Source organism: Onychomys torridus, chromosome 21 (assembly GCF_903995425.1).
Source record: "Onychomys torridus chromosome 21, mOncTor1.1, whole genome shotgun sequence".
NCBI classification, from domain to species: domain Eukaryota; kingdom Metazoa; phylum Chordata; class Mammalia; order Rodentia; family Cricetidae; genus Onychomys; species Onychomys torridus.
Genome location: NC_050463.1, coordinates 4,553,002 through 4,579,964, shown reverse-complemented (window position 1 = coordinate 4,579,964; position 26,963 = coordinate 4,553,002). Strand labels below are relative to the sequence as shown.

Genomic DNA, 26,963 nt, shown 5'->3' with positions numbered 1-26,963 from the left:
TGCTGTTTTGAATACACTGACAATGATCCTTTTGGTAATTGTCTCCCTGAAGTCTATTCCAAGTTGACTAAGTAAATCTGCTTCGATTTACATTCTCATCCTGTAGGGACCACCACAACTGGAACCCAATGTGGAGCAGAGGATCCTTTGAGAAGGTAAGAATTTCCTTTAAATAGAAATTACTGGTCCTTATAACCAGACATTATCTGTCCTGACCTTTTGCTCTCAAATAACTGAAACAGAGGCTTAATATTATTTATCAAGGCTCAGATGATGGCTCAGTCTTGCTACTAGCTACTTTTACTCTTAAATTAACCAATGTTGATTTATCTATGTTTAGCCATGTGGTTTGATAACTTTTCTCAGAACAACATTCTCATCTTGCTCCTTTGCTTTTGCCAGCAATTGACTCCATCATTCTTCCCATCAGATTTAGTCTGGTCACCCCAACTATAGTTCCTGCCTGGCTCCTGGCCAATCAGGATTTTATTAAACCAATTCGAGTGACAAATCTTTAGAGTGTACAAGAAGATTATTCCACAGCAAGTCCTCTCACTAATAAGGGGTTGTGACCTTAAAGGGCAAGAGAGGGACTAAATATGGGCTTTTCTCAGTTATCTGCAATAAAGCATTTTGTACAGTTTTGAAATATTTGTTAAGATCCAGAGGGACAAAATATTCAGATCTACAAATCTACAAACTTTAGAATGTATAGGAACTAAAGCAAAGAGAGCCCATTATGGTGATATTTTATTTGTATTGAAATGTGATTTTATTTGTATGTTAATAAAGTTGTCTTGGGGTCAGAAGCTGGGCAGTGGTGGTGCATGCCTTTAATCCCAGCACTTGGGAGGCAGAGCTAGGCGGATCTCTGTATGTTCAAAGATACAGCCAGCATGGCGACACACGCCTTTAATCTCAATACCAACAATAGAAGACCTGGAGGTCTGTACAGACAGGCAGTGATGAGGAGGTCATGTGGTTGGGTTTACAACCAAAGAGAAGGCAGAACAGAAAGTCTACAAAAAGGAAAAATACACAGAAGTAGGCCTCTTGTGGAGAGAAAAGACAGCAGCAGCAGTGAAGGGTAAGGTTTTCAGCTCTTAGCTATTGCTCTGACCTCTTGGCTATTAATTCTGTATTTGGTTCTGTGTTTCTTATTTAACAATATGGTTACATCTACAGCCCATGAAAAGGGGGATAATAATGTTGCCTAGACTGCATGACAACCCTACTGTTTGACAAATTTTCAGCATTTCAACATTGTGGATCATAATTCTACAGCTCTTTTTTACTTTTATTTATAATAATTCTCACTTTGTGTTATGGGAGTTCCTTTGGGAAATTCTGTGTAGTGCTGTGGGATGTTCTGTATGTCAAATGTGTAGCTCTGATGGGTTAAAATAAATAAAGTACTGATTGGCCAGTAGCCAGGCAGGAAGGATAAGGTAGGCGGGACAAGGAAGAGGAGAAGGCTGGGAACAGGAAGGCTGAGGGGATAGACTGCCAGCCACGGCCATGACAAGATGTAAAGTACTGGTAAGCCACAAGCCACATGGCAAAGTATAGATTAATAGAAATGGGCTAAATATAAGAGTAAGAGCTAGACAATGGTAGGCCTGAGCTAATGACCAAGCAGTTTAAATAATATAAGTGTCCGTATGATTATTTTATATGTGGGTTATGGGACCACGGGGGCTTGGTGGCACCTGGAGAGAAGCTCTCCAACTACATGTGTGGGCTTCAGCAGAGAATGAAGATATATACAATGGGAGCCTCTTTAAACAAAATAATTCTTTGGAAAAAATCACTGCCACTGTGGAACCATATATAATGATAACTCTGCCTACTCCCATACAAGTTAACACCCTTCTGGTAGAAAATTTAGCCAAGTATCATATGCTTGACAAATAAGGTTTATTTGAATATAAGATGTTTGGTGAGTAAGATATATTTGACAATCAAGATAAGTAACATATGCTTGATAATTACGGTGTATTTAAAAATAAGATTTGTTTGATGATTAAGATACATTTGACAACCAAGATTTATGAATTCCTAAAGTCTAGTCAGGTTCACATTAATATTTGTCTAGCATTGTATTTGCTACCATTAAGCTTTTTTTTTTTTTTTTTTTTTTTTTTATTTGGATAAACTAAACTATATTCTATGATGGAATGTCTGGTCCTTTAAGAAAGTTCCTTACTCAAGGTCAGTCATTTAAACAAAAACCTCCATTTCCACAAAGGTTTGGAGAAAGTTTCTGCTTGCTAAAAAGGGAGCCATTCTCCTTGTCTCTGAGAAGAGAAACTTGGGACCCCTCCATTTACATATGTCTGTGGTGTCTATTAACTTGTCAATGCCAACTCCCTCAATTGCTGCTCACAAGGCTCACCATGCTTACAAGCCCTCTTTCTCACGCTTCCATTTACTCCTTTGTGCAGTGGTAGAGTATAAAATGTGTAGCCTTCTGTTATAAAGCAGCAGCCATCCTGATTCACCCTCAGATCCTGTCAGTCTCCTTCCTCCCTAACTCCACACCTCCTCTTTTGGACCTGCACTCCACTGAAGCTGGACTCTGGGAATAAAGTCCATGTCAAATCGTTTTTTTTTTTTTAAATGGAGAGAGAGAATTTTCTGCAGGACTATCATGGCAGGGCAGTCAGAATGGACTCCCAGCCTTTCTGCCCAGGGCCACCAGAGCTGTCAGGGCTCCATTGCTTCAGTATGAGCTAGCTCAGATGGTCCAGAACTTTCTTGCTGTATGTTCCCTTAGCTTTTGTTTAAATGTTTTCTGTTGTCATTGTTGCTGTTCCTTTCCCTCATACTGGGAGTAACTCAGTTTTAAAGACCCATGATGAGAGATTATTTTTCTTTTCCCCCAAGAGCAGGAATAACTCAATAGCAGTCATCCCCTCATGGGAGGAAAAAATGAAAACAAGTTCAACTTCTAGAACAAAACAATCACAACCAGGACTTAAAGTACAAAGCCAATGCTATTTAAATTTTCAGAGGCATTAGTCATACATTACATGAAGAATGTTCTCTTCTCCTGATCCTTTAGTTAATGCCTAAATGAATACTTAATTTCCGTAGTAAATAAACTAACAGAGCAAAGTTCGTAATTTTGAACTGTATCATTGGGTATGCTTGAATTAAAAAAATAAAAAGGACAGGAAAGGTCATGACTGCTCCTAGGTATGGTGGAGGAGCAAGTTTATCCTAAGTATATGGGAGAGCATAGTCAGAGGCAGGGATATCTGAGTGTCCCCAGTGGACATTAGCAGACTGACCTGGGTCATGTGAGGAGAGTGGAGGAAAGGAAAGAGGGGAACCACATGGAGCAGCCAGGAGGCCAAAGGTCCAAAAGGGTTGTGTGACTAAATGTATGAATTATATAGGGAAGACCCTCTGGGGGAAGTGTAGCCTAGTCCCTAAGCTGGAGAGTTCAGGGTAGAGGGCAGAGTATCCCAGCCATACCCTGTAGTAAGTAGGGACTGAAAAATGATGGGAGAACATGGTGACTGGTGCAGCTTTGATATGCTAACTAGATTCCTCAGTCATTTGTCCCAGGCTTGAATCTTAACATCCCGGACTTCTGTTGATAATAAATGATGATAAGGGGTGACATAATTGTCATACTTAGGGCTTCTATTTCTGTGAAGACATACCATGACTGCTCCACCTGTCATAAAGGAAAACATTTAATTGAGGTGGATGCTTACAGTTTCAGAGGTTTCAGTCCATTATCATCATGGTAGAGAGCATGACATTGTTCAGGCACACATGGTGCTGTCTAAATCTTGATCATAAGGAACAGGAAATGGTCTCAGACAGTGGACTGTATCTTGAGCACATGAGACCTCAAGACCACCTCCACGATGATGCATTTTCTCTAACAAGACCACACCTATTCCAACAAAGCCATAACTCTCAATGGTACCACTCTTTGGGGGGCATTTTCTTTCAAATTACCACAGTAATCATCTATGACTAGTTTCTCCTGGTACTGGGGCATTGAAGGTTGTGATATGAAAAGATGGAATGTTGGCCAAATCTGAGAACAGGCTGTATTATTACCCTGCCCCAAATCTAACTCTGTGGGGTAGCTTTTCCAGCAAGTTATATCTTTCCGAGGGCAAAATGGTTTTGGACAACAAAAAAAATATTATCTTTAGATTAAAAATAAATTCTCTTTGAAATTTAGAAACTAAATATACCTTAGTATGTGACGGCCGGTTTCCCGAAACTCCGTCCGCCATTACAAGATGGCGCTGACTTCCTCCCAGGGTGGAGCCCTGGGTTGTTTACCACATCGGCTCTCCCACTCAAATCCACCCAGCAACAGCAATGCACCAATCCAAGGCTGCCTAGTGTATCAGGCCAGCAGAGCACGCCCACATCCTGCATAAAAGCCCGTCAACTGCCGTGGTCGGGGCCCCTCACCTCCAGCTCTCCCTCAACCAAGCAGCGCTTCAATAAAACCGTGATTGGAGAAGAATCCTTGTGTCGTGGCTTTCTTCCCCGCTGGCCGGGGCTCGCCGCAGCTGGTGCCGAAACCCGGGAACCTCTCGCATTCAGCAGACACCGGTGAGGGGCCGAAGAAGGATTCAGAACTCCACACAGAAAGCGGCCGACGTCGGGTAAGTGTCCTCAGGTATGACATATATAATTGGAGGAATTAACCCTCCTTTGCTTGCAGTCATTTTTGTGTTTTTGGTGATCATTGTGTTGCTCTGCTGTTTCTGGCGGAGACTAATCCACTCTTGTCTACAAGGGGGAGAAGGTATGGAAGCCATAAAACAAGGGGGTAGAGCACTAACAGATCACCAAGATAGCATGTCAGAGGCTGAAAGTGGAGAAGGGGGTATAAAAGAAAAACAGGAGGACAGTCATAAGCAGAGGATGAAAAGGAAAAAGGAAGATAAAAGGAAATCCCCAGAAAGAAAAGGGGAAGAAAAATCTAAGCATGTAGAACCTTCAGCACCGCTATATCCGATGCTGGATGAATTTGCCGCCATGCGGCTCTTAGAGGAAGAGACTTCAGAGGAAGAGATCTCTGAGATAGATGAGGAAGACCTAGAGGAGGAAGCAGCTCGATACGAGCAAGACAGATATGGCCCACTAGGGTACAGTAGTTCAGGAGCTCCAAAACAGACTCCTCCTCCTTATGTTGCTTCCGCTAATGGCTGCCATTTCATACAAGGAAAAACATGGTCCCGGTTAGCATCAGCATTTCCGGTATTTGAAGACCCACAAACGGGAAGATATCATGAGCCAATTCCGTATAAGCAGTTGAAAGATCTGGTAGAAGCAGCTCGAAGTTATGGACCTAACGCTGCATACACTCTGACTCTATTGCAGCGGCTGACCGCTCAAGCCATGACCCCCTCCGATTGGACAGAAATTGCGCGAGCCTGTTTAAGCACAGGGCAGTATCTTGATTTTAAATCTATAGTTACTGATGCCGCCCAGGTCCAAGCTAGACTTAATGCTCAAAATCAACAACCTCATTGGAATGCAGACATGCTACTAGGACAGGGACAGTGGACAGCAAATCAAACAGCATTTCCACTGGAGGTTTATACTCAAATAAATCAGATACATTTAAGAGCTTGGAGGACGCTCCCTAAAAGAGGAGAGGTGTCTGGAAATTTAACTAAGATTATACAAGGACCTAATGAGCCTTTTTCCGATTTTGTGGCTCGCATGATGGAGGCAGCAGGAAAGATTTTTGGGGACGCTGAGACCGCTATGCCGCTTGTACAACAGCTAGTGTATGAACAGGCCACAAAAGAATGCAGAAGAGCTATCACCCCATGGAAAGGGAAAGGGTTAGAAGCATGGTTGAAAGCATGCAGGGAGATTGGTGGACCGTTGACTAACGCTGGCCTTGCAGCTGCCGTCTTGGCAGCTACTCGCGGTGGAAGAAATCCTGGTGCATGTTTCAAATGTGGCATGACCGGACATTTAAAAAAGGACTGTAGACAAGGCAATAAGCCGGCTGCCAACGCCCCAAGGATGCCTGGTACATGTCCCAGATGTAAAAAGGGAAAACACTGGGCAAATGAATGCAGGTCAGTTAAAGATATTAATGGCCAACCAATTGGAACAAATACAGCAACAGCAGGTCCAAAAAACGGGATGCGGGGCCCCCGTCCCCAGGGCCCGAAAGCATATGGGGCAATCCAAGGTCCCAACATGCGGCCTCCCCCAACATCAGGAGAGCAACCGCAGGCTCCGCAGGGTTGGACCTCCGTGCCACCTCCGGATTGGTACTAACTCCAAGAATGGGAATACAGGCAGTGGAAACAGACATGCAAGGACCTTTGGATAAGGGAACAGTAGGATTGATAATTGGCCGCTCATCTAGCACACTTAGGGGTCTGATGGTTTTGCCAGGAGTAGTGGACCCTGACTATACAGGGGTCATCAAAGCCATGTGCCACTCTCCGCTAGGTATCATTTCCATAGCACCCGGAGATCGCATTGCTCAGTTGCTAGTGTTAAAGTCTAATCATGATAGATTCCCTGCTAAAAGTCAAATTAGGGGAGAGAAGAGATTTGGTTCTACCGGAGTAGATTTTGCCTGCCTGTCTTTAGATCTCAATAATCGACCTATGCTTCAATTGACAATAAAAGATAAAGTTTTTTCAGGACTGATAGACACCGGTGCTGACCGGAGTGTCATGAATAAGCAGAGCTGGCCGTCTAACTGGCCTTTACAACAAGCTTCCCAATCATTACAAGGTCTGGGGTATCAACAAACTCCTGAGATCAGTGCAAAAACACTTCAATGGGAAGCAGAGGACCAAAAGGGGACATTTCAACCCTTTGTGGTCGAGTTACCCATAAACTTGTGGGGCAGAGATATACAGCAACAAATGAGCCTCATTCTTACGAATGATTATTCTCAAACAAGTCAAAACCTTATGAGACAACAAGGATTTATGCCAGGACGAGGTTTAGGAGCCCGGTTACAGGGCTGCCCTGAGCCAGTAAGCACTGAAACAAAACTTGACAGAAAAGGACTGGGTTTTTCATAGGGGCCGCTGAGGGTCTGCAGATACAGATTCCTTGGAAAACTGAGTCAGCTGTTTGGGTGCCTCAGTGGCCCCTTTCTTCGGAGAAACTCAAAGCAGCCAAAGAACTAGTTCAGGAACAACTATCCTTGGGACATATTGAGCCCTCTGTCTCACCTTGGAATTCTCCCATATTTGTTATTAAAAAGAAGTCAGGAAAGTGGAGGTTGCTCCATGACTTGAGAGCCATAAATAACCAAATGCAAATTATGGGACCTATACAAAGGGGCTTGCCTCTGTTAACTGCCATACCCCGGAACTGGGAGGTGATAATTGTAGACATCAAAGATTGTTTCTTTTCCATACCACTGCATCCTAGAGATAGAGAGCGGTTTGCATTCACTGTCCCCTCAACCAATCATGAAGAACCTGATGCTAGATTTCAATGGAAAGTGTTGCCACAAGGGCGCGGTAATCTTAGCGGGATTTGTGTTGGTGTTGTTCTTGCTGTGCCGCTTAGCCCGAAGTCGCAGGCTGGAGAAGATTGCAATTGCTAGAGCGCTGGCAGCGTTGGAAGCAGGCAGTTCTCCCCAAGCCTGGATAAGCATGCTCAAAGAAGCCTAATACAATGCCCTTGCACCTGGAGGCATTTGTGCCATTGCACCCAGTGGGATTGTAGATGGTCTTCAGAGTTATTGGGCTAATGCACTGCCTTTGCACCTCCGAGGGGTTTGTTCCATTGCACCGGAGAAGGAGTGCTTATCTAGCCCTAGGCCTCCCTTGATCGGTCCACACATCATGAGGTGGGGACCTGAACGGGAATAAGTCCTCTATTCTCCATTACTAAACAAAAAGGGGGAACTGTGACGGCCGGTTTCCCGAAACTCCGTCCGCCATTACAAGATGGCGCTGACTTCCTCCCAGGGTGGAGCCCTGGGTTGTTTACCACATCGGCTCTCCCACTCAAATCCACCCAGCAACAGCAATGCACCAATCCAAGGCTGCCTAGTGTATCAGGCCAGCAGAGCACGCCCACATCCTGCATAAAAGCCCGTCAACTGCCGTGGTCGGGGCCCCTCACCTCCAGCTCTCCCTCAACCAAGCAGCGCTTCAATAAAACCGTGATTGGAGAAGAATCCTTGTGTCGTGGCTTTCTTCCCCGCTGGCCGGGGCTCGCCGCATTAGTATGTGTGAATTAATATACTTATATTCTCATTTCTCTTCATCTATAAATTCAAGGTTTAAGTGTATTTATTTTTATATCACTATGGACACTCTGTTGCTGGATTTGTCTTGGGTGACCAGCTCACACAAAATGGCATAGAGACTTATTATTAATTATGAAAATTAGGCCTATATCTTAGGCTTGTTTCTAACTAGCTCTTATAATTTATATTAACTTATTTTTGTCCATCTTGTTCATTTTGTTCTACATCTTGTTGCCACATGACTCGTGATTTTTACCTCTTCTCCTGCATGTCTTCCTCCCTCGCTGCTTGACTTGAGACCCCACCTTTCTTTTTCCTGGGATCTCTCTGTCCCCAAAAGTCCTGCCTAACTCCTTCTTGCCCAGCTGAGGACCAATCAGATCTTTATTAAACCAATTACAGTGAAACATCTTCACACAGAGTAAAGGAATATTCTGCAACAACATTCACCTTGAATTTTAGTCTTCCTTTTGCAAAGGGCTTTTACATTTAAATCACCTTAACCCCCCCCCCCCTCTTTTCTTTTTGTTGTGGAGCTGAGGACCAAACCCAGGGCCTTGCCAGGCAAGCGCTCTACCACTGAGCTAAATCTCAAGCCTCAAATCACCCAATTGTTGGGATTAAAGGCATTTGCCTCCCAAGTGCTGGGATTAAAGGTGTGAGCCACTACCTTGCTATGGATTCCTTAGAATAGTTAGAATAATAGAATAATCTCATAGGGATTTCTAGGCTTAATTTGGTTCTACATTTTCATTCTTTTTTAGTGTAATTTATCATTTTTGCTGATTTAATCTGAATTTGTTCTCTGACAAATTTTAATATTCTAGTCTTAATTAAACATGACACCAATTTGCCCACTATTTCATTATTTTCAGACATTTCATCTGTCTTTACTGTATGAGATATATAAAATTTCAAGGCTTTACTATATTTTGCTGGGTGCTGCCATTTCCATTTATGCCTCCCATGACCAGATATCGTTGCCATTTATCTGCCAGTGAGTGGTTTTCCATTTTGATTACCATGTAACTATGCTACTGCACAGGCCTCATGAACTGCAGGTATTCCTTTGACCTTCCTTAGCTGTGTGTCTTATACCCATGGTTTATGAGCCATCAGTAAACCATGCCTTAGATAAATAATGTGACCATTCTGTTGGTCCCTGCAGTTCAATAGTTGCCTCTCATAGAGGAGGGGTGAGCACATTAGGCAATTGAGCTATTTCTTCTGTGCAGGAAGGCACAGACCCTTTTGCTACCACACCCCAGTCACTAAGGAATTCTGATATGTACCAGTCCTACCATAATATCTTTCCTTCCATGATAAAGACTCTGCCTTTGAAGACATCCAATCCATCATTGTAAGGGGCACCCAGATGACCATAGGATAGTTAACCTTCCTATCAGGTTCTCCAAGCCCCACAAAATGTCCAGATTTGTTTCTCAAAAAGAAGATTTTTATTCTCCTTACATGGAAAGTGTTTGCAATAGAATTCAAAAGGTAAACATAGGTGGATTCCTTTTTTTTTTTTTTTTTTTTTTTTATGAAGAGCACCTAGTTGCCAATTCACCAATGATAGCCACAACTAGGTTATCATCTGGCTAAAGAATGGTCACCATTGCATGCACAGAGAAGAGCTTAATGGAATCCATGAAAACTGCTCTTTGTTTCTGCCCACACTGGAAATTAGCTGCCTATCTAGTAATTCTGTAGAGGGTTTATTACAATAACCTGTAAATACTGTTATCTGATTTCTGTAGTGTGCAAACAACAATTAGAAGCTGTATCTGACTTTTGTCCCTGGGTGGTGGGATTAAAGGCATGAACTATCACCATATTTAGAATTTAGAAGATCTGTCTGTTTCTGCAGGGATGAGAGGCATGGGCTATCACTGTTCTGCTCAAATATCTTAGCTTCAAATCACACCAACTCTTAGAGATTTAGAAAACAAGTTTGAGCTATAGAAACCCTTTGAGTTTACTTTAAAAATCTAAATCTTTTAACTGTAACTTTTAACAGAGAACAATAATAATATCCATTTTATTTAAGAAGAAAATTCAAAAGCTGATGTCCAAAATGGCACGGGCCACATGACAATCTACAGTTGAATATTTTAACATGGAATTAAGACATATGGTATAAGAAATCCCTTTTTTCATTTCATGCCAGTAAGGCAAGTGTGCCTTTGGTAAATTATCATTCCATAATATCATTTTGTTTTCTTATTTATTTATTTATTTATTTTTTGCCTGATAAAATGAGAGGCATTCGTTAGTCTTTATACATTAGTTTGGAATGAATGACCAAGCTGTCTGATGAACTATTACTTCTCCTTATTCAGCAGGTCCTTCCTGTTTGAATATAATCTTTATGAATCTCAATGGTATCTACCACTTTTCTTCTATTGTGAAAACAAAGGCATAATCTCTTGCCCAATGGAACACATATTCCAGTTTCCATTCTAGGTTTGCGGGGCATTTACCCACAAACCCCACAGTTTCCCAGAGTTTTCTTGAGTGCAAGCAGCAGGAAATATTATATAGAAGAATTTAGATTGTGGAGATAAGCAGATAGAAAATACAGGATAGCCTTGAGAGGGCCTGGAACCTATTCCAAAGGGCCCTGACTGTCTCTGCCCCAGGGTATTTATAGAGACACCAAGAGGTGGAGCAAAAGATCTCCTCCCAGCATAGCCAAGTGCAGACCACCTCAGACTCCTGCATTCATGCCCATGGTCCTAATCATCCTCTCTATGAGGACCTGCTGGCTAAAGCCACCAGGAACCTGAGAACAGGCACCCAAAGGTCTCCCTTTCTTAATATATAAAAAAATAATTTTTTCGTTATTAATAGCATACAGCAATCTGCATAGCTGTTATACCACCTACTATGGGAGTAGAGAATGATAAAGATGGCATTTCTCTTTTGGATTAGGTCTTTAGCTGCATCCAGCCCTTTCTAAACCAAAAACACTTAATGTAATTGCAAACTTAAAAATCCCTTATATCATCATTACCAGTAACAAGTTAACATAAATATTGCTACACATAGTCACAATTCTCCCAATCTTACAACTCAAAGCAAACTCTTAACCATTTGAATTAACATAAATGGTGCTATATATAGTTAACAATTTTCTCAGTCTTACAACTTTAACTCTTAATAGAATCATTTGAATTTTCTTGCTAACAAAACAGGAAAAACTTCTGATGTATTAACATCATACTTAAATCTTTCCTTAACTCCACAAAACCAGGATGCATAAATATCAACAGGTTAAACATAATTTCTGCAAACATACATTCAACCTTAATTCACTCATAACTCCTCCTTTTCTTTATAATTTTTTAAAACAAAATCTCAAACCTAGTTAGAGGAACCCAAACTTACACAATTCCTATAAACCCATATTGAAATGCAGTATTCTCAATCTAACCATTAATGCTTTGAAAACATCCAAAAGCAGTTTCTTAATAAAACTCTTTACACTTTAAAAGTAGTCTCTTAGTATATCCCATTTGCATTTCTTACTAACAAAACATGAAATTAGTCCACTCAAACAACAAAAAATATTTTTTAAATTAAATACACTATGGAATATTATTTCCCTCTTTTCCTTATAATTTTTTAAAACAAAATCTCAAGCCTACTTAGAAAACTCAAATTTTTCCATTTAAACAGTACACAAAACCAGTTCCATAAGTAATTCCATTTTTACATAAACAGTTCCATAAAATAATTCATGAATCACCAGTTAATAAAGCATATATGCATACACAAAACTGCACCTTTAGTCTAGTTAGAAACAATAAATTTCTTTATTTAAACAGTTCCATTTTTAACCCAATTCCAGTAAACAGTTCCTAGGTCATTACTATAAGTAAACTCAAAATTGTCCCATTGCGATAAAATCTCTATTGTTCATTTCATTTCTTAAGTCCCAAAATTCAAATAATGAATTCTGGTATGAACCTTCCAAATATAAAGAAATCTATAACCAACATATTTTTGTAGTTTTATCTCATTATTTTAAATTCAAAAAGTTCAAAAAAATAAATTCTGATATCAGACTTCAACTTTCAAATATAAAGAGATGTTTTACAATCAAAACTTTTTGCAGTTAACAATTTTAGTTCAAACAAGCCTCTCTGCAACTTTTGTTTTCACAACCAGAGCTCTTTCTAGTTACAGTAGTATTCTAAACCACACCATTTTTTATGTTAGCTCAGGTTTTTCTGTGTTGCATTGGTTTTCCAGCTGCGGATGCCTTGTTGTACTGGTTCTGGCGTCCGCCATTCTTAGCTTCTTAGCTGCCTCTGGAGTTTTTGAAACCATCCAGACTGCCTACTTTGCAGTCTACTAGGACACTACCTTCTGTGTCTCAGGTTCTTTCACCATATACATTAAGCATAGATTCACACTCAATATTTATACTTTTTACAAACTCACATATAGGGGCTGGAGAGATGAGCACTGACTCCTCTTCCAGAGGTCCTGAGTTCAATTGCCAGCAACCACATGGTAGCTCACAACCATCTGGTGCCCTCTTCTGGCCTGCAGTCAAACATGCTGTATACATAATAAATAAATCTTAAAAAAAAAACACAAAAAACTTTCACATATAACATATTAACATCTACTTATTTATATTTCTTAAGGAAACTATAGAACTACTTTAGCAAATACATTTCTTATTTACTACTTATTTTCATTTTTTACAACTAGAATCTTTACTTATTTACTTCTTATACTTTTATTTAAACTTACACTATAAATTCTTATTTAAACTGACATTTACAACTAGCATCTTGACTTCTTATAATCTTATTACTACATGTCTTAAGACTACCTTAGATACTTCTTGCAAGCTTATATTCTTAAAGGAACTCTATAGATCTATTTTACAAACTTATATAGGGCTACCATTAGCATATATCTAACTTAGCAAACACCTAAAGATTTTTTTAACACAGATCTAACAAGACAGAATAATTTCTACAAACTCACATATCTTTTCATCTTTTTCTACTTCTTACTCTTAATTATTATCACTATCTCTATTAGAAAGATTCTCTTAACTAGACAGGAAGTACATACATCATTTCTAAAGTTTAGAGTTTATAGTCAGCTTTGCTATACCACACTAGGATTCAGTGAGTGTTGTCATTATAAAGTTGTGATATTTGTTGCTAGGGGATGAAGCCATACTTCAAAGTTGCTGAGTTCTCTCAGCCATTCCAGAACTGGCGGAGATGCACTGTCAGAGGTAAACTGTTTTTACCTAGAGGCTGGCCCTTCACCCAAATTCTTAATAGCTCCCCTAAGTGCTTCAATTCAGACAAACATTTCTATTACAGCAGTACTTTTGGTTTGTTCTACCAAAAATCTTCACTTCATGTTGAGGGTGAAATTCCCATATTTAGCTACTGTAAAGCTCATCACAAAACTACTGCACAGCTCTTAGGTGATATAAAGTATTTTTCTAAAGGAGCTACTAAAGCCCAAAGCAGCACAGCTCCAAACTCTATTTCCTCACTGTTTACATCAATCAGTGACAAAACCTCAGAAAGGCTAATCGAACCACTTTCATTCTGGTTCCTTTATAGGAACGTCATTGGAGCTGGCCTTCCTTAGCTCCATGCTCCTTACCAAATGCTCCAGTAACCACCAAGCTTCCTTCTCCTCCTGTGAAAAGATACAAACATGTCCTCAACCCCATAATAACACAGGATTGAGACCCTTCCATAATTCCCAACAGAGATCTTTCCATTTCACTTGAGCAAAAGCTGTTTGGGTGCCACTGTGCCAAAATCTATCTGCGGCAGACTGCTCACAGACATCCTTATTCAAAAAGTTCAGAACAAAAAGAGCATGATTTATTTTTTGAAGTTGTATTTTAAGACTGCTACGAACCCTTTCTATAATACCTTGTCCCTGAGGATTATAAGGAATACCTGTTTTATGTATGATTTCCCATTGGGTACAATATCGTTGAAATGCCTTACTACTGTATCTAGAACCATTATCAGTTTAATAATTTTTGGTACACCCATATATAAAAAACACTTCAAGCAGTGCATAATTACATGTTTTGTAGCTTCCCCAGGTTGTGCATTAGCCATTAAAAATCTTGAATAAGTGTCAATGGTCACATGTATATATCTTAATTTGCCAAATTCTGCAATATGAGTAATATCCATTTGGCATAGATGATTAGGAAGAATACGTCGAGGGTTTCCCCTAAGTGAGGGACAGGAAAATATTTTGGACATACCCCACATTGTTTAACTATTTGATGAGCTGCTTCTTTGGTAAGATTGAATTGCTTCCTTAGCTTTTGCTATTTTGATGAAGAGCATGCGACTGTTGAGCCATTTCCACTTGGGATAATGCTACTATCTTTGTTAACTTATCAGTGACTGCATTACCCTCAGCTAAAGGACCAGGAAGATTGAAGTGAGCTCTAATGGCAGCTTTCTTTTGTGAATAGCATCTTGAATTTGTTGAAACATTTTGACTTGATTGTTGTTCCAATATTTTCACCAGAACTGTTACTATTCAAAGGAGTCAAGAATATAGATGTCCTTTGATGAAACATATCCTTCATTAGCTTACTTTGAGAAAAAGCATTTTCAGGATTTAATATTTTCACTTCATTAGCTTTATCTCCTGATGTTATTATTAGCAGCTGTAATACTTAGCATTGATTTCTTATAAGGAACTTTCAGGTGAAGCAACTATTTTTTTAAGACATATTTTTCTGAAGTTTTTTTTTCCATCTATAAAGCAGTCATTTCTTTGAATGCCTGTTTCCTTGTCTCCTTATTAGATTTGCAAAGTAATCATTCATTGCCGGCTGTTCATTCAAAAGGCAAAGAACTTTATTTTCCCATAAGTTTCTACATATCTAAAACAATGTTCAGCTTATGTACTGCTTTCTCTTGCTTTCTTAAGGATTTTAATGTTGATTTTTTGCTTTTATAGGTAGCTTTTTGTCTGATCTGAGTTCTCAAGAGGTAAGAGTAAGTTTTCTAGCATTGCTTTGAGAAGAAACTTCTTTCTGAGCTGAAAAGGCAATTTTTGGACAGTATCGCCATCTTTAGCTGAGAAAACTACATTTCCCAGAATGCATTTCTCTTCATCAGCTTGCTGTTAAGTGCTAGCTTTTGGACTTCATTTCCCATAGTTCTTTTTATGCCTGGGAGTCAACTTCTGGTACTTTTACTAGATTTTCTTATGAAGTTTTTGTTTTTGCAACAAGAGATTTGAACCAAGTGTTTTACATTTTCAACTATGGGGGATTGAGAGATTTCTGTTCTCTCCTCAGCTGGCTTCAACAGGTGTCTTTGCTTTATTGGATGCTGACCCAGAACTGCCCCGACCTTGTTAGCAGGAATTGAGGCTGGCATTCCTTTTATCAACTTCCCTTGGGGCTTGTGTTTGCCTTAGGCAGTCAGTAAAAAACAAAAGCACTTACAAGAGACCCTTTCCATAGCTCCTTCAGAGACATTTGCTCCCACTGATCTTTATCTCTCCCCCCCCCCCCCCCCCCCCCCCCACACACACACACGCAGAGCTTCAGATATCTCAGGCTGCTCTGTTCCTCTACTAGCAGCCTTTGGAGATAGGGGCTTTTTTTCCCCCTCCCCCCAATGTGCCTCAAATTCTAGCAGCTTTTTGAGGTCATGCATTTTCTGGGGAGGGGTATGTCCCTTCTCTGTTTGTTCAGAGTCTTTCTCCCAGACAGTTCCCAATTTGGTCTCAGTTTATCCCTTCTGCACCAGAAACATTTCCCAATGCCACAGTGACAGCTTTTTTGCTTCTAAAGGTAGGGGCTTTAGTCCATTTCTGTTTTGGAGGTCTGTGAGGTTTGTGGTCATAAATCAAGTTTAGCAAGGGAGGTTTATTGCCATCTCTAAACTAGCGTTAGGACAGGCGTTTTTCCCTCAGGCCTTGTACCTAGCCCAGTCCCCAAGTGGGTTGTATTTGTTTGTCCCTGCTCTCAGATTATCCACCAGAAGCAATCAACCCCTCAGGGCTGCACTTCCGGGAGTCAGTTGAAAGAAAGCTTTGCTCAAAAAGATGCTTTCTCTGATAGAAAAGAACTTCACTCTTTGTTAGTTCGCCATTCTGCCCTGGCTGGGCTCTTTCCCCAGTGTTCTAACTTGGCAGCACAATTGCTTCAGACACAGTTCAGCTTTATAGCTTTCCCAGAAAGGTCTTTTCTCTGATAGGAAAGCTTTTCTCAGATCTCTTTTTGCAGCTGTGGACCTATCAACCCGGGACTTGTAGGAAAGTGGACAACTGTGCTGTTCCCACAGGCTTTAGCTTTGTTTGTTCAATAGCAATCTTCCCCTGGGTCCTGCACCTTCCTGCCTCAGCTCTGTGCTCCAGGAAGTTTGCAACTGCAGGAAGCCTAGTATCCCCAAAATGCACTCCAACTCAGTTGCCTCTGGGTTTTTGGTCAGAAGTGAGGACACAATGCTAACAGAGTTTGCATTGCTTCAAAGGATCTTTGCATAGGGCAAGTAGGAGCACCTTCTCATTGGCTCAAAGAAAACCCTTGATGCCTTTGCTCAGCTGTAACTGAAAAGCTTGGCTTTTTGCTTTTCTCAGGTAAACAGTTTCCTGCCCTATTGGGCTCTTTGTGGCTCTTAATCTACACTAGCCAGAGGGTTTCCCTCAGGGGACTTTGACCCACTGTCTTTTACTAGCTTGAGAAACTAGTTTAGAAGAGAGGTTTTTAGGAACTCCATCCCTGCTTCCTGCATTGCAGGGAGGATTTTTAAAGCTTGAAAGAACGAACCTAGAGAGGTTTTGCTGTCTTAAGAGGTTTGCTGTTTTCCCTTAGACCTAATCACAGGTGATTCCCATACTAATATCTTCAGGTGATTCTAATTTTTGTCCTTCATTGTTTGTTTTTAAGAGAGCTTTTAGTGTGAGAAGGATTAAGGCTTTTTAGAGAGATTTTGTTCCCTAAATTTTCCAAGAAAAACTTTTAGTTTAAGAATTTTTTTTTCCCCAAGAGAGAAAGACCAACTTTTCCCAAAACCTCTGAACTTTAAACTTTTTGGCTTTTTACACCCCCATTTTTGCCTCAGGGAGAAAATACTTTCTCCTGCCACTTGGACTTAGCATTTCAGCTGTCCCCAGGTCAAAAGCTTCCATAGGAAACTTTTTCTTCTCCATAATCTCAAAGAAGAGCTTTTTTACTATCTGTAAGGCTCAAAGAAAGTTTTTTTTCCCAGTTTGCGTTCATGGCCCCCAAAGTTAGAAAATTGAAGTTTTTCTGTCTAGTTGCCGTATTTTTTCTACACGATCTTACACTTCTAAATTTTTTCTAAACTGTATTACTACACTATACTTCGTACTTATTTTTCACAGATAAAAATTGAGGAATGGATAGAAGATAGAAAATTTTGACAGAAGAGAATTTTGCGCTGCAGCATCAGACATCCTTCTAGTCCGTTTTTCCTTTTCTCTCAAGGATAAAACCCCTGCCCCTTAATAATACATATTTATATTTATATTCCATAACACAGGGCACGTCCCCTTTTCCACTGGCAGGGCTGACTCAGCACTTTCACTAAAATCTCTGTAATAAAACTATTATTTTCCTTTGTCCTTAGTTGCTATTACTTTGTCTTTAGTCTCTGTTGATTTATCTTCAGTCCCCTCTTTTTTTGTCTTTAGTCCCTTTTTTTCCCCCTTAGTCCCTGTTCAGGCGCCATTCTTTGGGGCATTTACCCACCAACCCAAAGTTTTCTTGAGTGTGAGCAGCAGGAAATATTAGTTAGAAGAATTTAGATTGTGGAGATAAACAGATAGAAAATACAGGATAGCCTGGAGAGGGCCTGGAACCTATTCCAAAGGGCCCTGACTGTCTCTGCCCCAGGGTATTTATAGAGATGCCAAGAGGTGGAGCAAAAGCCCTTCCCCCCAGCACAGCCAAGTGCAGACCATCTCAGACATCTGCACTCAGGCCCATGGTCCAATCATCCTCTCTATGAGGACCTGATTGGTAAAGCCACGAGGAATCTGAGAATGGGCTCCCACATAGGTTAATACATCCTTAAAATATAAAAGCTGATTTAATGCAGCAGTATTTTTATATTATACAATGTCTCTCTGCACCTTTCGTGTGTTCTCAATAGCATTAAAAAATTTGTTCTTTTGTTTTTTGAGACAGTGTATCTCTGTGTAGCCTGTCTGGGAACTTGTTCTATAGACCAGGTTGGCTTTGAACTCACAGAGCCTGCCTCTGCCTCCCAAGTGCTGGGACTAAAGGCATGCATCACTACTGCCCAGTGCATTTAAAAAATTTAAATTAATAAAACATTGTGTAATCTAACTCTGGAAGTCTTGGTGCTGACAGGGAATGATTGGATCAAATTTGATATTGGGGCCTCCAGCAGGACATTTCCCAATAGCAAATGGTTACTTTGTCTGTCCCTTAATAATCTGCATTCATCAGTTCAATGTTGGCCTTGGCCATACCTTCTCCACAACCCAGAAGGCTGGGACTTTCCTTTTTAATATCTGTAGTAAAAACCATAGGCTTTTCTACTGTACTCGTGCTTATTGCCATAACTGAGTTTTGGGTCCAGAAGCTCAAACTGTCTATTGAGCAAATCTGCCCCATTCCTGCCATCACCCCATGTTCTACACTGGTTGTTTCCCTTTCACAGTGAGCTTATATTCCTTGGTAGATACTTTTGATGTAGGTGGCATATTGGACGTTGTAACATGTGAGGTGTTGCAGAGTAATGGGAATCACAGGGAGAGTGTAGGGAGTCATGGTGTGATAGGGCTGGCAGAGCACCATTCGTAAGGTCCCAGGCTGATCTCCCAGTGTGGGAGGATTCTTGGTCATCACCCTGCAGGGTGGAGAACTTGGTCAACCATGCTTCAGCTTGCAGAGGTAAATGATGGAAACTGAATGGCTGAGCTGTGTCCTCAACAGCATTAAGCCTGTTCAACTGAATCTATAGCAAAACACAACCACACACCTCTGCACATAAATCAAAACCCCACCTTCAGTGGTCATAAATGGGAGAAGTAGGGACCTGTCTCTGAGGCACCATGTCCAGGCTGGACCCAGCAAGCTATCCCTCTCTGTATAGAGACTGTTTTCTCTATGGCCCATCTCCTGACTGTGCTCCATAGAGACAGTAGTAACTAGATTCTCTGCAGCAAGACTGTCATTTGGCCTCTCAGTGCCTCCTCCTCCTCAGAGCTGGTCAGGACAGCCTGCTGCACTCAAAGCCTCCTTTAGCAGAAAGGCTTTTTGTCAAATGTTGTACACTGGAGGGGGCAGGGGTTTCAGGAGCAGCCACCCTGAGCCAGGGAAAAACCAGGGACCTCTTCACTCAGCTACTTTGTACAGGGTCCCAGATTCAGGACATGTGCTAACCCAATTCAGAACTTGTATTTGTATACCCCAGGTGTTGAAAATATTCCTCATATTTTCTCAATAGTTGGGGAGGAGAAAATCCAAAGTAATAATTATTTTATGACCTTTGAAGGGATTCCAGATCATACTTTGATATTCATCAAATCTTGGTATCCAGATTGGACTCTTGAGGAGGGAAATATTCAGCTTCTAGGGATTCGAACTGGATCTCAGGTGAAACAAAGTGCAAAAGGGCTTGAATGTATAGGGCCAGAATGACAAATAGGAAAATTAAAGCAATATGTGGCTAATATAGTTATGAATTTATGGGGATGTGATCCCTTGCAATGAAAAACACAAGTTATGTTATAATTACTCAAGGCTCTGTCTACTACACAGAAATCAGACACTGTCTGGTCTACAGGTCAGCAAATACTTCTGTGTATTTGGCCATTCATAAAAAGCAACCACGACTCCCCTCCCTGTTGTCATGGTCCCTGTTGATACATCTTGGGGAACTCTGGAGTCTGGAGTTGCCTTGCCATGGCCAATCATCCATAAAGTCAACTTGGAGTATAATATCAATATAATTTATGGGATGCCCACCTTTGACCTATGAACTCCACATATGCAATTCACACAAAGAGCACACTCAAAATGATACAACTGGGGGCATGCGAAACGATTCTGGGGGTAAAGAACTTGCTGCCAAGCCTGTTTTTCTACCTGAGATCCTTCCCTGGGATCCACATGTTTAAAGGAGAAAATGGGTTCACATATGGTGTCCTCATCCCTACATTAACAAATACATGCAATCTTAAAAACTTTATAAAGGTACACATGGGAAACTGGGTTCGAATGCTGGCTTATGACCCATTTACTACCTTGTAACTTTGTGAGAGTGGCTTCACCTCCCTGTGCCTGTTATTCAGAGATGTAAGTGCACTATACTTGTTACCATGGTTACAATAACCAGTTGGTGCATCAATACCCAGAACTGCACTAGCCCAGATTCTCCTACTTTTTTTCCCCTATGCCTGAGCTTCTCATGTGAGAAGTGGAAGGATTCTGCAATACTTTGCCACCTGGGAGGTTTTTGAGTTTTGTGTAATCTCAATTTAGTGTGCCCCCACAGTGAGCAGGAGGGAAGCCTCCTTTTCATCATTCTCCTAGTTCTGGGCACAGCTCTGGCTCTGGTATGCTCACTCAGCCTCTATATGAGGCCCCTGAAGCTGCAACTAAGCCATGATCATGGCCTCAGTTGTGTATCTCTCTCTCTTCATAAACAATGCCTCACACTGCACTTGTGGCCATAGCCCACCTAAGACACTCAGGACATTTCATTCCCAAAGAGGATTAGATCCTGGGCCTCTTCCCATCCTTACACACTGAACTGATTGTATTCCATTTCATGGAAGGTTCTGATTTCCAACCTGAGCCTAGGAACTCTGATCTTGTCATGCACTTCTGGCTACTAGCTGTGTGTTCGCAAATGGATAGTTAAGCCTCTCAGTGCTCTGGCTTGCTTAATCAGAAATCCAGCCATGTTCTCCATGTACTTAGGCAACTGAGGCCAAGGGACAGGATTCAAGGGCTATAGTGTGAGTTCCAGACCAGACTAGGCAACTAAGATAGACTCTGTCTCTAAACACACACACAATTTCTTTTAACAAGTTTTTATTTGTTTCCATTTTTTGTTTGTTTTGGGGATGGGGTTTCAGGTGGACCTGTGCATTATGATGATATTTTTTTTTTGTACTGAAATGTGATTTTATTTGCATGTTAATAAACAAAGTTGCCTGGGGGGTCAGAGCTAATAGCAAGCCATAGCGGAAGCTGGGCGGTGGTGGCACATGCCTTAAATCCCAGTACTTGGGAGGCAGAGCTAGGCAGATATCTGTATGTTCAAGGATATAGCCAGCATGGAGACACACAACTTTAATCTCAATACCAACCTTAGAAGACCTGGAGGTCTGTATAGACAGGCAGTGAGAAGGAGGTCATGTGGTTGGGTTTACAACCAATGAGAAGGAAGGCAGAACAGAAAGTCAACAAAAGGACAGACACACAGGAAGTAGGCTTCTGTGCTAAGAGGAAGGACAGCAGCAGCAGTGAAGTTAAGAAAGGGTTTTTAGCTTTTAGCTATTGCTCTGATCTCTTGGGCTTTTAACTCTGCAATTGGCTCTGTGTTGCTTATTTAATAAGACTGTTCATCTACAGTGCATAAACAACTCGGCTACATCAACGCTTTCACCTCAGATGGCTCCCATTGCTCAGCACACACCAGGCCTCTGCATAAACAAGGCATGGCAGTGAAACCTATCATCCCAGTAACTGGAGGTGGAAGGAGAAAGGTCATGAGCTGAAGGTCATCCTGAACTTGAAGAGCCTGTTTTAAAAACAAAACCCCAAAACAGTAATTAACATAAACATGATCAGGGCTCAGTGGATGTTGTGGCATGGTTCAGCAGGTAAAGGTGCCTGCAGTCAAAGTGATGGATGTGCTTTGGTCCATAGGACCTAAATGGTAGAAAGGGAGAACTGGGTCACACAGGCTGTCATCTGATTTTAAACTATAAATGCATGTGCACTCACAAAGGCAACAATAATAAAATAAATCTTAAAAGAAATAGAAAGGGATGAGGGATGAGAGATGGTTTAGCCATTTAGTACCTGGCATGGACTCCTAGGTGACAAAGTTCCAGCATTTCCACATTGCAGATTTTAATTCTCCAGCATCATTTCACTTTCCATTTAAATAATTATCACTATGTTATGAAGTTTCCTTATTCCCTTTGCTGCAGAAATTTTTTGCAGGCTATAGTGAAGAATGGGGATATATACAACAGCAGTCTCTTTAAACAAAATGCTTGGAAAAAAATTTCCATCACCATGGAACCATACAGTGTGATAACTATGCCTACTCCCAGACAAAAATCCCCATTGTGTCCCCCTGATTACACCAAAAATAGATAACCTAATAATTTACTAACTGGATATACCTAGTTCCAAGAATGAAAACACACTATGAAAGGAAACAATGGGCTCACATCCAGAAAGGCATTTAAATACTTGCTGAATTAATTGTTTTTTTTTTTTTTTAAGATTTATTTATTTATTTATTATATATACAGTGTTCTGTCTGCACATATCTCTGCAGGGCAGAAGAGAGTACCAGATCTCATTACAGATAGTTGTGAACCACCATGTGGTTGCCGGGAATTGAACTCAGGACCTTTGGAAGAGCAAACAGTGCTCTTAACCTATGAGCCATCTCTCCAGCCCAAATTAATTGCTTTGCCTAAAGAAAAATGCTGTGATGAGGTTAATGGCTGCTTTCACCATGAAATCATTAAGTATCCTTTCAACCTTACTTGAGTCTAAACTAATGTTCAGTTAGAGAGTATAAAGGGTATAGTCCTTTTTCAATAAAGCAGCAGTTATGCTAATTCAACCTCAAATCATGGAAGTCTCCTTCCTTTGCTGATTCCCAATCTTCTCTTGGGGACCTGGACCCCTACAGAGCTAGACCAAACAAGTACCTCTTGTAGAAAACACAATTCAGTTGCCAGCACCCACATGGAAGTTCACATCTGAAATTACCACACTGATTACATCCATATGAAACTGTCCAGTATGAATTGTATCATGATTAAGAAGATGACTCTTCATTGCAAAGGCTTCATCACATTAATTATATTCATAGGGTTTCACTCCAGTATGAATTTTAATTGAGTATGAATTCTTTCATGACGAAGAAGACTACACTTCTGTACAAAGGCTTTACCACACTGATTACATTCATAGGGTTTCTCTCCTGTATGAATTCTTTCATGACTGCGAAGACTACTCTTCCCTGAAAAGGCTTTACCACATTCATTACATTCATAGGGTTTCTCTCCACTATGACTTCTTTTATGACTGTTAAGACTACTCTTCTCAACAAAGGCTTTACCACATTGATTACATTCATAGGGTTTCTCTCTAGTATGAATTCTTTCATGACTGTGAAGATAATTCTTCCATGCAAATGCTTTACCACATTGACTACATTTATAGGGTTTCTCTCCAGTATGAATTCTTTCATGACTGTGAAGACTACTCTTCCGTGCAAGGGTTTTACCACATTGTTTACATTCATAGGGTTTCACTCCAGCATGGATTCTTAAATGCCTGAGAAGACATTTCTTCAATGCAAATACTTTATCACACTGATTACATTCATAGGGTTTCTCTCTAGTATGAATTCTTTCATGACTGTGAAGATAATTCTTCCATGCAAATGCTTTACCACATTGACTACATTTATAGGGTTTCTCTCCTCTATGACTTCTTTCATGATTGTGAAGACTACACTTCTGTGCAAAGGCTTTACCACATTCATTACATTCATAGGATTTCTCTCCATTATGAATCCTTTCATGACTAAGCAGATTATTCTTCATTGCAAAGGCTTTAGCACACTGATTACATTCATAGGGCTTCTCTCTGGTATGAATTCTTTCATGACTTTGAAGACTACTCTTCTGTGCAAAGGCTTTACCACATTCATTACATTCATAGGGTTTCTCTCGATTATGACTTTTTAGATGAGTGAGAAGATGGCTGTTATATGCAAAGGTTTTACCACATTGATTACATTCATAAGCTTTCTTTCCATTATAACCTCTATTATGAATTTGAACATATGTGGGACATGCAAAGGCTTTATCACATTGCTGATATTCATACCTTTTCTCCCTAGTTTGAAGTCTATGTACTTGATGAAGACTGTGACATTCAAAGGCCTTATAACTTTGATTATACTCATAAGATTTTCCTTCCAGATGAGTTCTTTGGTGTACTTCTAAAGAGCAATCAGATCTAAAGGCCTTATCACATTGATTACATTCACAGAGATACTCTTCATTATTGTTGTTTGTGTGTGTTTGAGGATGCCTGTAATTGCTAAAGCCTTTAGTAGATAACTCACATTTATTATTTTCTCTTTCCATATAAGCTTTTTCACAACTTTGAAGAGTATCTGAAGAATACGATGTTTGAACACACTCATTGTATTCATAACATTTTCTTATACTGTGAGCCACACTACATGTAGAACCAGTAAAGAGATACGAATTTCCATATTCCTGGCACTCATAAGGTTTTTCTCCAATGTGAATTTGTTGATGAATTCCCACTGAAGTTGGAAAACCAATTAATTGTAAACTTGTATCACAGTCATCAAGTCTTCTCATAGTGGGGACTACCACATATCTTCCAGTTGTTCTGAGAGAGACAGAACTACAATGCTTCTTTCCATATTCCTTATGCTCACATGGCTTGTACTGAGAGTGACAGATGATATACCTGTTAAAGGAAGATAACAAATAAAGGATTTTCACATTGCATTCCCATAGTTGAACATTTGTGTGTGTGTGTGTGTGTGTGTGTTTGTGTGTCATACAGATGTGGAACAGGGATTTATGTTTCTACACTAAGACAATGTCCTGGTCTCTCATAAATTGCTCCTCTCATTAAACTATGCTAGACCACACACTAAAAGGGCATGAGCAACACTAGCTTTAATATGGAAGCTTTGCTTATAAAAGGTTTTGGACATACATTAATCCCCTCATCAATATATACGCCTTATATGATAATTGTTAAGGCATGACAGTAATTGGATGGACAGTTCTACAACATGCCTCTCACATGGCTATGATTAAAGCTGTGACATTCATTATGGCACCATTTCCTTGTCTTGTTTTAAAGGAATGCTTTGTAAACACTGATTAGCCATTTGACTTTGGAGAATATGGTGTGGTATGAATTTAATAATCATTGCAAAGCTATGCTTATTTACACAGTTGCTTTTCATTAAAAGTTCAGGGCATGCCAGGTGGTGGCGCATGCCTTTAATCCCAGCACTTGGGAGGCAGAGGCAGGCGGACCTTTGTGAGTTCGAGGCCAGTCTGGTCTATAGAGAGATATCCAGGAAAGGTGCAAAGCTACACAGAGAAACCCTGTCTCAAAAAACCAAGAAAAAAAAAAGTTCAGGGCACATTAACATTTCTTCAAACACACATATATATCAGCGTGTACATGAAAATTACCTTCCATTTCTTCTAGAGCTCTGACAATGTTCTTCAATATTATAGTCTTCCCATTTGTAACCTAAAATAAAGTGCCAGAAAACGTATGTGATATATTACTTGAAATTAGGCACACTTGAAATTACTATCTTGCATGAATCTTAGTATCATGCCTGATTTATTCACCAGATTCTTCCCCTTTCATATTCAAAATCACAGAAGAGCACCAATCTCTAAGAAAAGTATGTCCCCCTAAGTTAAAAATTGACAGAAGCTGGGCGGTGGTGGCACATGCCTATAATCCCAGCACTCGGGAGGCAGAGGCAGAGGCAGGTGGAACTCTGTGAGTTTGAGGCCAGCCTGGTCTACAAAGCGAGTTCCAGGACAGGCTCCAAAGCTACAGAGAAACCCTGTCTCGAAAGACAAAAACAAAACAAAACAAAAAAACCAAAACCAAACAAACAAAAAAAACCTGACAGAAAGTTCACATTCTCACCTATACAAGTGAGGTTCCAGCAGGTTTCCAGCATCACATCTTTGTAGAGACTCTTCTGGGAAGGATCCAGCAAAGCCCACTCTTCATGGGTGAAGTTCACATGCACATCCTCATAGGTTACTGCATCCTAAAGTATCCCATAGATGTACATAATAGAAATGATGAGACTGACTGCAATGCAAATGTACACTCCACTGGAATATATCTACATAATTCTGTGTGCTTGATACATGCTATGACAGGGGTCAGTAAATACCAAATGCAGTCACCAACTCATTTTAAAAGGAAACTTCAAAAGAGAATGACACCTTCCATTCCTGTGACCACAGAACAGAATACAGCACAGCAGGAGAAATGACTAGGAATATATACAGAGAGATAGGCAAATAAAGTAATACTAGCATATATCAGCAGCATTTTATCAAAATTACTAACTTGAAGAAAGGATAGACAATAAAGGTATAGTGGTGCACACCTCCAATCCCAACCCTTGGGAGGCAGAGACAGGTGAAACCCTGTGATTTCCAAGCCTGCCTGGTCTATGCAGAGATTTCTAGGACAGCCAAAGGTACATAGTGAGACCCTGTCTCAAACTGAAAAACAGAGTTAAATATTTACACCAGTTCTGCACTTGTCTATCAGAAGCTAGAGTGACTCCTATTGAACTGTAAGGCTAATAATTCCCAGGAAGAAAAGCATTTTTTATTAAATTGCTGACTGACAGATCAATGAGTTCTCAAGAACCTTAGTAAAGTAAATGCTGATCCTAAA

The 26,963-nt window shown here is 40.4% G+C and overlaps 1 protein-coding gene across 1 annotated transcript in view; it reads right to left on the bottom strand.

Moving 5' to 3' along the window:
- Nucleotides 1–7,432: 7,432 nt before the first annotated feature.
- LOC118571901 (zinc finger protein 431-like) overlaps nt 7,433–26,963 on the bottom strand; it is a 36,440-nt gene continuing 16,909 nt past the window's right edge. Inside the window, exons 2-5 of the mRNA XM_036171233.1 lie at nt 26,193–26,319; nt 25,718–25,778; nt 23,399–24,971; nt 7,433–7,618 (exon numbers count right to left, since the gene is read on the bottom strand). Of these exons, the coding sequence (XP_036027126.1) occupies nt 7,433–7,618; nt 23,399–24,971; nt 25,718–25,778; nt 26,193–26,319 (1,947 nt within the window). The remainder of the gene's footprint in view (nt 7,619–23,398; nt 24,972–25,717; nt 25,779–26,192; nt 26,320–26,963) is intronic.